Raw genomic sequence first — 15,974 nt, forward strand, 5'->3', positions numbered from 1 at the left:
AGAAGTATTTCTAAGTCTCACAACAATTCCCTCTTACATAAGGATCACTTCGACTGACTTTCTCATACAATGTTCTCTATGTCGAAGTCCCAAGTGTCTTCAAAGGCATTCTCTCTTCTTCGCTCATTGACTCCGGTCTGACGTCAAAACTTCCAGCTAACAACATTACCTTAAATTTCAGCTTATTTTGCTCATTTTGATGTGATAAAACACAAGAATGATTTTTGAAGTGCAAAAGTTTATCGAGAATGGAAAGATGTTTTTTAAGGGTTTTGAGAGAAAAATGTAGTTTGATTATGAGGAAGAAGAACATGAAAGATCTTGTTTTATTAAATTTTCCACTTGACAAGTTTAAAAATGCATTTTCAGATTTGTTACTCACATGTAAAGGTGACATTTTTTCAAATTTCCGTTTCACAAATTCCGAAATGTATTTTTATATTTGTCATTGAGTTGATAAATAAACAAAATCTTTGGTGGAGTGTGTCCGAACATATATTTCTAGAGTAAATTTTGGAAAAAAAATAAGATGTATTTCACTTAAGTCGTATTTTGGTGTGAAAATAATAAGTTCAAAAAAACAATTTATGAATTCATAGAGGCATTTTTAGATTTTTATAGAGTGTTTCTCTAAGGCTTTGGCGTGTGGAAAAAACAATTCTCTTATTTTATTAGTTACTCCGAGAAAGACACTGAAAAGTCATGACACAATCATATTTTCATATCTCTATAATAAATATGTCCATGGCTAAAGATATCAGGTAATTACTTTTCATTTGGCAATGGTAGACTAACCCAAAGCTCAGTTTTAAAGAAAGCACTAACTACATAGGCAAAAATCTAAATCAAAATATTCAACGATCATAATAACAAACAACACGATTGCATCATGTTCTTTTAACCATAGTCTAATAATTGTATCCATTCATGTTCATTGACACAAAAACATCTAACATCATTGGTTACAAAGCTGATTCAAAAGACCAATTAACAATATCATGTGTTTCAACCAACTCTCCTGTAGCACCTGAGAATCCAACTCTAACCCATTCAGGAAGAACACTTCTCAAATCAACATCAAAAGAGACACTAGTTGAGTTCCACTGAGTCCCAGGATAAGCCACAAACACACTCAATCTTTTAGACTCAGAATTATAATTTATACTAGCTTCTCCTAAAGCATTTCTTGGCACAAAGTTAATAGGCCACAATGTATATGCAATTGAATCAATCGCCCCGATATCAATACCTATGTGAGGAGATTGAAACGACGAAGGAGGATCCCAATCATTTGTAAAACCATCAAATTCAATAGCTATTATTGGATTTTGAGATGGAACGTGTGCGGTTTCCGGGTTAAAAAGACCAAGATAGCCACCACTTGAATTTTTTGGTATATCGGAATGAAGTGGTCCTATAAAGAAAGCAAATCCGTCTCCGTGAAGTGGTGCATTGTTTGTGTTCACGATAAAGGAGAAACCAGTGGAGAAATCTGCTAGCTCTCCACTGGTTTTATCCCAAATGTGAATTGGCGTAACATGTGTTGCTCGTCCAACGCTGTTTGGGAGTGGTTTATCAGATTGGTCGGTTTTTGTTAATCTTAAAATGCCATCGGAGATTAAGGCATCACCCCGATATGATATGTCGGGATTTTCTTCCTCGAACCGAGTTATGCTGAAAGAAACAGTTTCTGATTGTGACTTGACATTGATGTATTGTAGGAAAAGAGAAGTAATGAAGATTTTAACGAGTGTTGAAGAAAGAGACATTTTATGTTGCAAGAAAGTGAGGGAAGAATGTGGTTATATATATAGGGTTGCATTGTGTTTTTGGCCGTCTAGGAAAATAAAGTAGAATAGATTTGCCGAATTGAATATATACGGCATGCAACTTGCATAGTGTATGTGTGTTGCCATTTGCCAACTAGTAAGGTGAAAAAACCAAGGGGAAAATGCTACAAACTTATAAGTCCTAAGTATGTTGATTAGAAGAAGTTAGAATATGTCTCTTTTGAAAATGATTTTGGTGTACAAGGTAACAAGGAGATAGGGTTTAATTCTTGAGGCATATGCTCATTAGGATATATATATTAGTAAAAAATGTTGAGATTCATTGAGAATATCACTTGTGGTTTTAAAACATCAAGACAAAAAACAAATCTATTAAGCTTACATAATTTTATAACTAATGTAATACTAATTAATTTATATTTCATAAACTCTGTTTTTCCCGAGTGTTCCTTTAGCATATAATTTTTTTTATGTTTTTTGAAAAATAAAATTCGTTTAAAAAGAGAATTTTTTATGGTACCTTAGATATTTCTAATGCACCATGTGAATTTCCACGAATGCCTAATGGTTTTGGAGATGCATCTCCGGACGCATTCCAGTACACACTCAATAAAGATCATCATGAGTTAGGTCTTTTTTTGTTTACTTTATTCCGGAGATGCATATCCAGAATGATTTCGTAGTTACATCTTCGAAGAGACATAATCAATATCAGAATCAACGGAAAAATAATTTTTCAAAATGAAATTGACATTTATAACATAAAATAAACATTACAACGATGATTTCAACATAAACTACAATATTGCATTTCAATATCCCGGTGGACGCTTGCACATCTTCAGAATATCTTCAACCGATCTTTGTAGCGTCCCTTCCAACTCGAGCGGAATTTTTGTTTCTAAACGGAAATACGTATTCCACATATCCCTAACATCCGCTTGCGTCTTGAGCTCAAATTTGTTGAACTCAATCTTATCTCCGTTGTCAATTGACGGTGAATGGTACTCGAGTTTCATAATCCTTGTCTCTGTAAGGTAGGATATATTTGATTTCGTCTTTGATATCTTCGAGAGAGGTGAAATCGGTGAGCTTAAACGTTCGTCCGAGTGTATAGCCGGACAAGGAGACATTTGCGACATACCAATGGATGTTTATTTGTGACATTTGAGACATTTTCAGTTTGTGTGAAATATAACATAAGAGCACCTAAATTTATAGAAGGCAAAGATCAATATGGACCACTCATTAACTGACATATTGATTCCGAAGATATATCTCTGAAACTGCACCATATCATCTTGTTCTAGAGATACATCTCTGGAACTTGTCTTGAACCAGTTTCAAAACAGAACACTAAAACAAAACCAATTGTTTTTATTAACAAAAACACAAATATTGTCACGGGGAAGCGCATCCATTTTGCCTCCAGTACCGGACCGCTAAAGCAAGGGACAACAGACTTATAAACCATGTTCATTTTTTATTTCTTTCCGTACAACCGTATGTATGATTCTTTATGTGTCTTCAACTCTTGGATAAGATGATGTCAGACAAGTGTATGATTATCTTCTCCTTTACCGAGTAAAGCTGAAATAATCTGGTAACCGCAATCACTGTCTCCCACAACATTGATGACCCGCTCGATATATTTGTGCATAAAAATTGACATCTCGTCGATGAATGGAATCTTCGGTGGAAGAGGCGTCTGAGGTCATGTCAGCAAAAAAATCCTTTTCTTTCGGCTTTAGCCGACATACACTAGGATGATCAACTAATTTTAAACACAAATCATGGTTATGCAAACTACATATCACATTAAATCTCCAATTTTTGTTTGCCAACATGTAACCACGAACCTTAAGCGGACAATCATATTTTCTTGTATCGGTATCGTCTCTTTTAAAATTCTGAAAAGAAGTTCTACATTTCCTGCTTCTTTCGCAAATCATTCTAACAAAGGCGCATCTTCTATCCGAACCATTATCGGACCCTCTAATAACCGCACCAAATCCAAGTTAAGATGCCTCCATACAAATCCATTGAAGCATTTGATAACTAGATTAAAACTCTTGCTTGTTTTTAAAGTCGTTGCCAACATCTACCACTTTCATAACAACACCTTGAACATTAGGAGAAACAACCACACCTTGGGCATCCAGAGAAACAACTTGTTTTGAGAAAACATCGGGGTGCACCATATCTAATGAAAACAATTAAAACCATAATAGGACATAAGCGCTGCGACTGCTGTAGAATTGCTTCAAAAATGATTACAGACAAATTCCAGAAATGCATCTACAAACAAGTTCATATACATTTCAGAGATACATTTTCGAACACGACGTAACTTTTTTCAATAAAAATGGAAGATTAATATGACCAATGCAGAGGGAAAAGAATAATCTTTACCTAAAATTCTATCTTCTTTTGCTCCCTATGATGTGATGAACCAAAAGGATGGAGATTTGAAGTAAAAAATGGATTAAGAATGAAGGGTCTTTAGAGTGAAGAGTTTGGTTGAAAACCAACTATGTCAACAATGACTGTGTGATCATGCATCTCTAGAATATGTACTGAAATGTTAAACAATTCCAGAGATGCATCTCCGGAATAAAAATTATCCAACATATAAGGTGTCTCTCAGAATGGTCTTAATTGAGTGTGCAAGAGATGCATACAGAAATGTATCTCCAAAAATAGGAGACATATGTGGAAATTCACATGATGCAGTAGAAAGATCTAGGATGCTTTAAAAAATTCTATTTTAAAATATTTATTTAAAGCTCAATGTGCAAAGAAAATAGATAATGTAGACCTTGTGTTAATATTCTCTTGTCGAGAAACTATATTAGTTATATACTTTTAAATAGACTAGATGCTTTTAAATAGACCAAATGCAAGCCAAATAGATAATGTAAAAGGTTTCACGTTGTTAGTCTAAATTTTTTGACCCAATATATTTAATAGGAAATGAGATGCGAGATAAAAAAACAAATTAAGTATAGGTGGATAAAACATGTTTTCGAATACAAAAATCACAAGGTTCGATAAAGAGAATTCTTGACAGAGACAGTTGGAAGACTTGAATATATTTTTCGACAGAGGTAATGGTTTTGAAGCAGTTCAAGGACTGAAGACACATGAAAGCAAAGCAAAGGACAAAAGATCACACAATAATGTACATGTCGAATATTGGAGAGTTGATTGTTGTCGGTGGTGATGAATGCATATGTATATAAGTCGATTTGATCTTTGTAACAAGGGTTCATATTTTTCATTTTTTGTTCCCCGCATAATTCAAATATCCAAGTTATACTGATAAAAGAATTTATGAAAAATATATGAATTCATGTCTCACTTTTAATTCAAACATTTTACTTGATTTCTTTTATGATATTTGACATTTACTTTATCTTTCAAGTAATTCTACATTTTTATTTATTGGGATTTTCATCTAATTGTTCTACATTCAAATGTTAAATTATCAAACACAGATACACTTTCTCAAACGTTTTTGCACAATATATCCATAAGATTTTTTTCCAAATTTAATCCTTTAAATAAACTAAAATTTATGATTTGATTTACTTAAAAGTAACAATAAACACACATACACTACAAAGAATTTAACAAGTTGTGACGGACAAAATCCATTAAAATAGATCAATATCCATAGATAAAAACTACACTCTTATCACCGATGGTATTATGGCCGTGCACTATATTGTGCGACTAGCAACAACTTTTTATGCGTCCGTTTATTTTAAAATCTGGTTTTAAAATCTGATGTATGTCGTCATTTCACGCAGAAATATATTGTTTTAGCTACCTTTGTAGATAAAAATGGTATCCTAAAAAATACATATATTTTTCAAAACTGCCTATGTTTTCTTTTATCATTGTCTCAATTATAAATAATATTTTAATTTATATTTTAAGTAATTAATTGCATCCTTATTGTCTAGCACTATTGCTAACACATCCCTATCATTAAAAAAGACTTCATAATATCAAGACATTCAAGAAGCCATAATCAAATAAGAAATATAAATGACATTATTTATCTTAGGATTAAAATGACAAGAGTATTGATTGAATACCATCAATAAGAACATAGAGAAAATATATGAGTGTGGAACACAAAGTCAAAAATCTATACAGGACCAAAGTATCCGTTTGAGATTATCAGAACTTCTTCATTGTCATGAAGTATTATCAGTAGGATAAATGCATCATATCATATAAATCATTCATAACTTTTGTGTTTCATTATTAAACAACATACTCATTACAACAATTGCAAAATAAATATCATTCTTCTAACACACACTTTATTTTCATCTCCCAGATGTAATATCCATCATACATTCTACAAGTTCGAAGTAAAAGACCAAGAGAGAATGTCATGTGTTTCAGCAAGTTCACCGGTAGCACCAGAAAAACCAACAAGGACCCATTCCGACAGAACCGCCGCAAAATCAACCGGATAAGATATAACAACACCAACTTCAACAGGACTATTTGGATAGCTCACAGCTGCCCTCAGTTCTTGCGTGGCAGTATCATAACTGATTCGCGCCTTTCCTATGGATCCTTCCGGCTGACTATTGATTGGCCATGGACCAGCAATCGAAGACTCGATCGTGTTGATGTCGATTCCTATATGAGCTGAGTTCTCTAAGGGAGGGTCCCATTCGTTTCTAAAACTATCAAACTCAACGGCAACAATAGAGTTCTTGGAGCTATTGAACGCGGTTTCTTTATCAAAAAGTCCAAGGAATCCACCCTCTGATGATGAGTTGTCTGGAAACTCAAAACCAACTGATGCAATAAAGAACGTGAAACCGTCGCCATGAAGCTGTGAACCCTTCGGGTCCACAACAAAAGAAAACTCGGTGGTAAAGTCAGCGACTTTACCACTTGTTTTGTCGGAGAGACGAATAGCTTCAGAGAATGCGGAGAGGCCATAACTATGTGGAGATGGTTTTCCAAGTTGGTCCTTTTTGGTGAGTTGTAGTACTCCACCAACTATTTTGGCATCACCGCCTAGGGCTATGTTTTTGGAACGGTTGTTAAACTCTGGCAAGTTGAAAGAAAATGATTCTGAGTTGACATTGGTAATCAACAACAGAAAAGTTAAAAGGAAAAGAGAGAAGATGGTTTGTGTTGCAATGAGTTTTGGATTGGAGTTGGCCATTGTAGTAACGGTTGTGAATGATGCATTGAACAATGGGTTAATCCATCTATATATAGGCTATGAGCTTTGATTTTTGAAATATATGTTTTACTTATTAATTTTAATATTTAACAGATTAAATTTTAACTGTTAAATTATTAAAATAACTGTATCATCAAAGGGAAAGCCATAAAAGTTAGAGTTTTCTTATGAGAAAATATTACATGATTTTAGTCCTAGAAAAAATTATTAAATACATAAATTTATTTGAGTTAGTTGATCCATAAAAAATATTTTTTTGGTAATTAATGAATGAAAATTATTTAATTTTTATATAAAAAATAATATAAACAAATACCCTTAAAAAATAAAACTCTTACAATTTTTTACGAAAATGTAAAAAGAAAAACCAATTAGACTATAGTTTAACCGGCCGGGTTATTTGTCTTTACACAAAAATGGCGGATTAAAATTAGTTTCCAACTTTTTAATATTTTTAGTTAGGTGGCACAAATGGTTCAGATTATACTGGTCCAAATGATAGTTGGATTGATGTTTCCAACATTGGTTATAAACAAGATTAGCACTTTTCAATAGATTAATAAACGGTGATTTGTGGTTTGTTTGTGTGTTTTTTCTTTGGATTTATAGTTCTTTCTTCTGATTTTTATCCGTTTGATTTTTTTATTTTTTTTAGTTTTTGATACATCTTATGTCACTAGTCTTCTCATTTGTATTCTATTTGTACCATTCTTTCCTTTATTAATATTTGTTGTTATATTTTATTGATGTCATTTAATAGGTAATGTGAAGCAAGATGTTATGATATTGTGTTGAGATTTTTGGATTTTATGAGCTCAAATCAGAAGGTAAAATGTGGAGCAGGATGTTCTATACATTATGAGACATATTCCCTCGAACAAAAGTTAGTATGCGTTGAGTAAATTTCGTGTTTGATGAAGATTTATTTTCATTATTGGTTGTTTGTTTTATGCGCTTTTTGGAATATGGAAAGTTTTTCCAAAAGAATAATTTTTCAAGATCTAAAAAGAAGAAATCAGATTACCAAATCAAGTTTGTAAATTAACTTAATGAAGACTAATATCTTGCATTTTTGGATTTGCTTCAGCCGCACGAAATGTCTTAAACCCTAATGGCCATGCAGCTGAATTCTGGTTCTATTTAAGGAGAAGCTCTCCATAAAAAGTCTAAGACCCCGAGACAACATGCAAGATGTGTTTTTAGTTTTAGTGAGTCTTTTGTTTTTGGTGTTTTATTTTGTGTTGTGAAACTCTATTCATCGGTAAAAATACTTTATAAAGGAATATAGTTTGTTTCAGTTGTATTTGGTTTTATTATTCAAATTATATTGTAAGTGTCCAAATACTTGGGATAATGCTTGAGAGAAAGTGAGAGAGATCTCATATTCAGGGGAGTGCTGAATAGAAATTCACGAGTAATATTAAAAAAATGCTTTAAACTAGAAGGGTTCATGTAACACCCTAAACACCAAAACTTATATAAAAAGATTTAATCGATAATTTAAGGTGTCACTACGACAACCATCCAAAAACTCATCTATAATTTGACAATAAGCAGCGAAAATCATATAACAACAACTTCAAAATTAAATTTCACAAATAAAGTATTAGACTTCAAACCAAATAATCCAGCATTAACTCAACGATTAACCATTCGTTCTTTATCGTCAACCATTACGCAATAAGTAAAACCATTAAATTCACATATTCAAGTACCCATCTAGCCTCTTAATGCATCACCATGCGATAGAAATAAACATCAGATTTCCAACACTTCGAATCGCACCTCATTTGGATTCACGTAACTTAAGTTATGGCAAAAAAATCGGAGAAAATAATAGGTTTCAACTAACTTTCTATTCAATAATTTTTCACAATTTTACTAGCACCAATCGATTGATCTAATTTTTTCATACATTTTGTTTTTCTTATTTTTCATGATTTGGCTTTAGTGCAATCGATTGATTTAGCGAATTAATCGATTGACATCATTTTTTTCTTTCAATTTTTCCTAAAATCCACGAGCATCAGTCGATTGACATAGAGGGTCAATCAATTGACGTCTGCAACTTTTCCAAAAAATCCAGTTTTAATCACGTTTCAAAAATCTGTATCCCTTCCAAACCCCGTCCAAACATGTCCTAACATACCTAAACATTTTATACTCTAACTTCAACATCAATAAGCATATAATAGACAATCAATACACTAATTTTCATGCAATTTACACATTACCATCAATTCACCATTTGTGTTCATCATCATCAAACACATCAACAAAAATGATACCAAATCCAACCTCACATACAACTCACGTACCAAAATCTGAAATCATTATATGATGAACACATAATCACACATCAAGAATTATTATTATCATTGAATATTCATAACCATATAAAAAGCTCAGAAAACACAACAACGGTGGAGAAACCTATAAGAGGATAAGGACCCCTCTTTATCCTTCATACAATATACACCCATAAAAGAGTAACTTTCCCATTACCTTGGATTTTTAGCAAAATAAGCTCTACAACAATTGTGATCTCTCCCTCTTCCTCAAGCCCTAGTTTGTCTCTCTTACCTCTTTTATCTTGTTCCAAAATAATACTTATGGTAAAAGTTTCATCCCTCACCTTTTCTATTCAAATCAAAACTTAATTCCCCTTAATTAGGTTATTCTCTTATTACCCTCAACTTACTCCCATATTCCCTATCTTGCCCTTTACTCCTCTTACTATTTTTTTTAAAGAAAATAACCATGTTTTTCAAAATAAATTCCAAAATAACCATATTTTCAAAAAAATATCAAATTAATCATGTTTCAAAAAAAAATTGCTGACAAGTGGTGTAACCAGATCCATTGACGCATGCATACAACTTTTGTACGCATGCGCCAACAAGCATGACACATGTATATATGTCATGCCACTACATGTGGCGCATGAATGCATCCTCTAACAGCAAGCACCACAGGCAGTGACTACTGTGTGTAAATGTTGTATGCATGCGCCACAGACAGTGACTATTGTGTACAAAACATTGTATGCATGTTTGAAAACATGGTTATTTAAAAAAAATTCCCTCTTACTAACTCTAATTTCTTTTATTTTAAATTTTTAATTCTAATAACTCAATTTTTCACCAATTTCTACTATTTCTTTTATTTTTTTACAACTATCTTATTTTATTTTAAACCTAAATTTCCTCCCAATAATATTATTTTTAATCACTCGTCTCAAATTAAATTAATTAAAATTAATCCAATTAATTTCTACCTCTCTCCAATACCCACAAAACACACATATTCACCAATTATCCAAATAAAAGCATATAAATTAATTTAAATAATTTAAATAAAATGCAAATAAATTCAATTAAATAAATTAATTGAATTCAGGGTATTATAGTTCAACTAAGAAAAATTTGTATTTTTACTATTAAGTGGATTTTCTTTCTTGGATTAACCTCCTCCAAACATAGGTGACTTTCAACTAAATTGGATTAACAATTCTTTATATCCTTTTTACGTTAATCGCAATTTATTTGTTACTGCATTAATCTTGTCATACATTTTGTCCGACACATTGTGCCTGACATCTTTCCAATAGAAGAACATGATTTCAATTGGTATCAAAACAGACACGCTGTTCTGATAGGGTGAGCTCTATGAGATCTATAAACTCTGCCCAAAATGGAAAATGCTAAAGAATGAGAATATGTAAACCGATCACCTATCTTAGATGACGCAAATTTTTATTATTGGAAAGGCCGCATGGTTGACTTCCTAAAATCTATGGACAACAAAACTTGAAAGGCGGTCATCAAATGATGGACACCCCCAATGGTTATTACACAGGATGACACACAATCCCTGAAGTTAAAAGAAAATTGGTCCAAAGATGAAGATGAAGAATCTCATGGAATCTCTCGAGCTCTCAACGTTGTATTCAACGAAGTTGACAAAATGTCTTTAGACTTATCAACACATGTACTATTGTCAAAGAAGCGTAGGAGATGCTCAAGATTGCTCATGAAGGCACCTCAAAAGTTTGTATATCAAGACTTCAACTTCTCACTACTGAATTTGAGAATTAGAGAATGAAAGAAGAGGCAACAATTGTTGATTTCTATGTCCATCTTCCTGATTTAACCAACTGCCCGTTTTTTCGTAGTGAAAAAATTCCTGAAGAAAAGATGGCCAAAAAAATTCTCAGATCTCTTTCAAAGAGGTTTAATATGAAAGTTACAACAATAGAAAAAGCTCAGAACACCAACACCATTTAGATGGATGAATTTATTGGTTCATTGTTAACCTTTAAGATGACTATCAATGACAAATAAGAAAAGAAAAACAAAAGTGTTGCATTCATAGCTGATGTTAAAAGTGATAAGGAACATGAAGAAAAAGATAGATATGATAAAATGTCTAACTCTCCGACTACAAAATAAACCTTTCGTAACACTATATTATAACGGTCGTCCTGTTAACCGTTGTAATAACTCATTTTTGCGTGTTTTTTTTTACTATTTACTAAAAGAAATTTCACTACGATAAATGTTAGCAATCGTGGTGTAATGTACCACGAGTGCAATGGTTTGAATCCCAACACCAAAAATTTGTTATATTTTTTTATTATAAAAAGATTTGTCTTTATATTTCATCACGATTCATATTATCAACGATGGTGTAAGATGTTACATTTCATCACGATTCTTATTAACCGTGGTGAAGGATTATTAAACAACCGAATCATTACAACAATTGCAAAATAAATATCATTCTTCTAACGCACTTTATTTTCTTCTCCCAAATGTAATATCTATCGTACATTCTACAAGTTCGAAGTAAAAGACCAAGAGAGAATGTCATGTGTTTCAGCAAGTTGACCGGTAGCACCAGAAAAACCAACAAGAACCCATTCCGACAGAACCGCCGCAAAATCAACCGGATAAGATATAACAACACCAACTTCAACAGGACTATTTGGATAGCTCACAGCTGCCCTCAGTTCTTGCGTAGCAGTATCATAACTGATTCGCGCCTTTCCTATGGATCCTTCCGGCTGACTATTGATTGGCCATGGAGCAGCGATCGAAGACTCAATCGTGTTGATGTCGATTCCTATATGAGCTGAGTTCCCTAAGGGAGGGTCCCATTCGTTTCTAAAACTATCAAACTCAACGGCCACGATAGAGTTCTTGGAGTTATTGAACGCGGTTTCTTTATCGAAAAGTCCAAGGAATCCACCATCGGTTGAATTATCAGGAAACTCAAAATCTAATGAAGCAAGAAAGAATGTGAAACCATCCCCATGAAGCTGTGAGCCCTTCGGGTTTACAACAAAAGAAAACTCGGTGGTGAATTCAGCGACTTTGCCGCTGTTTTTATCGGAGAGATGTATGGCTCCGAAGAATAAAGATATGCCAACACTATGTGGAGATGGTTTGCCAAGTTGGTCTTTTTTGGTGAGCTGTAGTACTCCATCTCTTGTGTTAGCATCTCCGTCGAGGAGTATGCTGTTGGTGTCCGGGTCAAATTTGGGGAAGGTGAAAGAAAATGAGTCGGATTTGACATTGGTGATTAACAAGAGAATTGTTAAGAGGAAAAGAGAGAAGATAGTTTGTGTTGCAAGGAGTTTTGTTTTGGAATTCGCCATTGTAGTAATCGTTGTGAATGATGCATTGAACAAGGGGCTAATATATCTATATATAGGCTTTTGTGTTTTGAATTTTCTGAAGGACTCGTTGAACTGGCCGGTCATTTGTCTTTAGCACAAGAATGGCGGATTAATATCAGTTTCCAGCTTTTTAAGATTTTTTTAATGAAGTTGTACCAATGATGTTTTCAATATTGGTTACAAACAAGATTATCAATTTTCAATACATAAATAATATACGGTGATATCTTAGAGTATTTATCAACTACTAATAAAATTTGAATTTGGTATATAAAATATTCCTACAGTGTCGTCTAATAAAATCTATCATCTTATCATATACATCTAGAAGAAAAAATATCAAATGTTATAATAGGTTTGAACGTGCATTTTTACACATTCTTTTAAGTTTTGAAAGTTTAAGTCACTTTTTATCTTGTTTTTAAATTTGTGTTATTCTTGAGCTTAATTTGATTAATTTTAGCTTCATATTGACACAAATTCATGGTTCAGGTCATAACTTTGACTGCGGTAATCTGATTGGGGCGTTTAAATAGGTGTTATAAAGCTAATGAATATATCTATAACTTTCATGTTGAATGTAGAGTTCAATTCAAAAAATTTAATGGTAAAATATACCAATATCTGAAACACTAAAGCTGACTACAGATTTTTAAACCACTTAATTTTTTGTAATGGACCGAATTGACAGTTTTAAACCCAACTCTTGGTCAAAATTGATTTATTAAACCATGTTAATGTTTAGATCCATAAATAAGGATGCAAACAGCAAAAAAACAAAAACCTTTTCATTTTACCGTTATTTATATATTTTGAATTATGCAAACCTATTCCATGAACGCTTAAAGCTCTAAGTTGATTCACTGATTTCAGATTGTTCATTAAGGTTATTGATGTTTGATTTATAATGTTAATTCTATTTTCATGATTCTCTAGGCCGATACGTCTCTAGCTTGTATTTCAATGACGATAAGTGTTTTGTATAAGTGTGAGTTGGAAGTTCCAAATTGCTTAGAAAAATGGAGGTTGAACATTTATAAGTGAGAGGACCCATACACCTATCACCTTAAGATTTTGGGTGAATATATGGTTTCTCTCTCACTTGTGTGTTGCTCTTGACCCAATGTGGATGCTCCTCATGATGACCCAAGAATGACATCAGAGCTCTTGGTTAAGGATTATTTTACTTGTTTAAATGATGAAGTCAAATACAACGATGAAAATATTATTGTTGAATGGTTCTAATTACCATTTATGGAAGGGAAATATGAAAGACTTACTATTTATGAAGAAATTGCATTTACAAGTTTTTAGTTCCGCAAATCCAGTTTCTGGGTGATGAAAAATGAGAGTTTGAACATCAACAGATATGTGGTTTTATTCGATAATATGTAGAAGATAATGTTTATAATCATATTGCTAATGAGACACATGTAAAATTTTTGTGGGAGAAGATAGAGTCCTTGTATGCCTCTAAATCAGAGAATAATATGTTGTTCTTGTTGAATAGCTTCATAGGCTTTAAGTATAAGAAGATGACTTTTATTTTAGATCACTTGAGTAAATTTCAAGAGCTCCTTGGTAAGATGTCAGGAATGAGTATCAAATTTGATGATGAACTTTTAGAACTATTTCTATTGCTATCTTTACAAGTCTTGGGAGACGTTTCAGGTTTCTATCACAAGTTCTAAACCTAGAGATGTTGCTTCTTTATAAATGACTAAGGCTGATATTCTTAACGAGGAGATGAGAAGAAAGACACATGGTTCTTCATCTCAACCCAAAGTACTTCTCACTAAAAATAGGGGAAAAAGTCATAAAAAAATCGAAGGGTGGTATAAAGAATAGCATAAGCAAGTCCAAATCGTGATACAAGAATCTTGAATGTCATTATTATCACAAAACATGACACATACATAAATCTTGGTATCCGTGGAAAAGAGATAACAAAGACAAGGAGGTTAAATCTAAACAAAGAGACCATGAATATCGCTGAATTGTGTCTTCTTTCTCAAGTGTGGCTAGATATATCATGACACTCTATACTATCAACCATAGCTTCTTCATGCAAAGATGTCACAAATATTGACTTCCTACTAGCACGTCTTAAATCTGATTGGGTATATGTAGGGGTGTACGCGAGTTGGGTTGGACCGGGTTTGCCTTAACCCGCTACCCAACCCGTTCAGCTTTCAATGGGTTGGGTTCATCATCAAACCCATAATTTTACTATAAAACCCGACCCAAACCAACCCGATCATTCATGGATTGGGTTGGGTTGGGTTCACGGGTTGCGTATAAAATAAATATTTTTTTTTCAATTTAAAAAACTATAACACAATTCAATATAATTTTGCACATTTCTAACAATTAAATTATGAAAACCATCAAATAATATCTAATAAAAATTGATTCATATATATTAACACTTAATAATATATAAAATTTCATAAAATATCATTTCCATAAAATTTATAAATTCTATTCTATATGATTCAAAAGCAAATAAACATAACTTTGTCTTAAAATGACATTAATATATTGGTCAAATATCGGTCTAATAGTACCAAAATGTAAAATTCAAAAGACAACAAGAGTAATAGAAATAGTCAACAATAGCAACAACAGAAAATCCAACAACATCAGTTAAAGATTTTAGCAACAGCAGTTAAAGGTTTCATCAACAACAGTAATAAAAAGATCCAACAACAACAGTTGTAAAAGGTTTCAACAACAGTGGTGAGAGATTTAGCAACAATAGAAAATCCAGCAACATCAGTTATAAAAGGTTTCAGTAATAGCAGTTGTAAAAGGTTTCAGCAACAATAGTGAAAGGTTTAGCAACAACATAAAATCTAGCAACAGTAGCTGTAAAAGGTTACAGCAACGGAAGCAATAAAATGATCTAGCAACAACAGCTGTAAAATATTCAAACAACAAAAGTAGAAAGTTTAGGAACAACAACATCCAAAAATCTATTAGAAAATAATATAAAACAAAAGTAACACTAGCAAATACCTTAAAATCTAGTAGTAAATGTTGTATCGAGCTCAGCCGCAGTAATGCCAACATCAATAGAAACTAATCCAAGTAACTCTATATATGTAAACACAAACAACTATTAACTAATAAGAACAATGTAATTTAATACTAAAATTAAATAGATTTTAAAATTAAAACAAACAATTCATACCTGACTCAATTTTTTCAAATTCCACTAACTCTTTTTCTAAATCAATGACCTTAGGAGATTTGATCCAATTTTGAGTACAAATCAAAGCTT

The 15,974-nt window shown here is 32.5% G+C and overlaps 3 protein-coding genes across 3 annotated transcripts; all 3 read right to left on the reverse strand.

The window, feature by feature from the left end:
• Positions 1-962: 962 nt before the first annotated feature.
• Positions 963-1,787, reverse strand: LOC127121474 (lectin 10-like). The gene has a single exon (XM_051051965.1). The coding sequence runs from the start codon at positions 1,767-1,769 to the stop codon at positions 963-965; it is 807 nt and encodes a 268-aa protein (XP_050907922.1). The 5' UTR covers positions 1,770-1,787.
• A 4,375-nt stretch (positions 1,788-6,162) lies between these two features.
• LOC127121475 (lectin 8-like) lies at positions 6,163-6,990 on the reverse strand. The gene has a single exon (XM_051051966.1). The coding sequence runs from the start codon at positions 6,988-6,990 to the stop codon at positions 6,163-6,165; it is 828 nt and encodes a 275-aa protein (XP_050907923.1).
• Positions 6,991-11,845: 4,855 nt separating this feature from the next.
• LOC127121476 (lectin 8-like) lies at positions 11,846-12,670 on the reverse strand. Its single transcript, XM_051051967.1, has one exon. The coding sequence runs from the start codon at positions 12,668-12,670 to the stop codon at positions 11,846-11,848; it is 825 nt and encodes a 274-aa protein (XP_050907924.1).
• Positions 12,671-15,974: the final 3,304 nt, after the last annotated feature.

This window comes from Lathyrus oleraceus, chromosome 2 (genome assembly GCF_024323335.1).
Source record: "Lathyrus oleraceus cultivar Zhongwan6 chromosome 2, CAAS_Psat_ZW6_1.0, whole genome shotgun sequence".
NCBI classification, from domain to species: domain Eukaryota; kingdom Viridiplantae; phylum Streptophyta; class Magnoliopsida; order Fabales; family Fabaceae; genus Lathyrus; species Lathyrus oleraceus.

Excerpts from the sequence above, each read along its gene's own strand:
- LOC127121475 (XM_051051966.1), bottom strand. The coding sequence starts at position 6,990 with ATGGCCAACTCCAATCCAAAACTCATTGCAACACAAACCATCTTCTCT.
- LOC127121476 (XM_051051967.1), bottom strand. The coding sequence starts at position 12,670 with ATGGCGAATTCCAAAACAAAACTCCTTGCAACACAAACTATCTTCTCT.
- LOC127121474 (XM_051051965.1), bottom strand. The coding sequence starts at position 1,769 with ATGTCTCTTTCTTCAACACTCGTTAAAATCTTCATTACTTCTCTTTTC.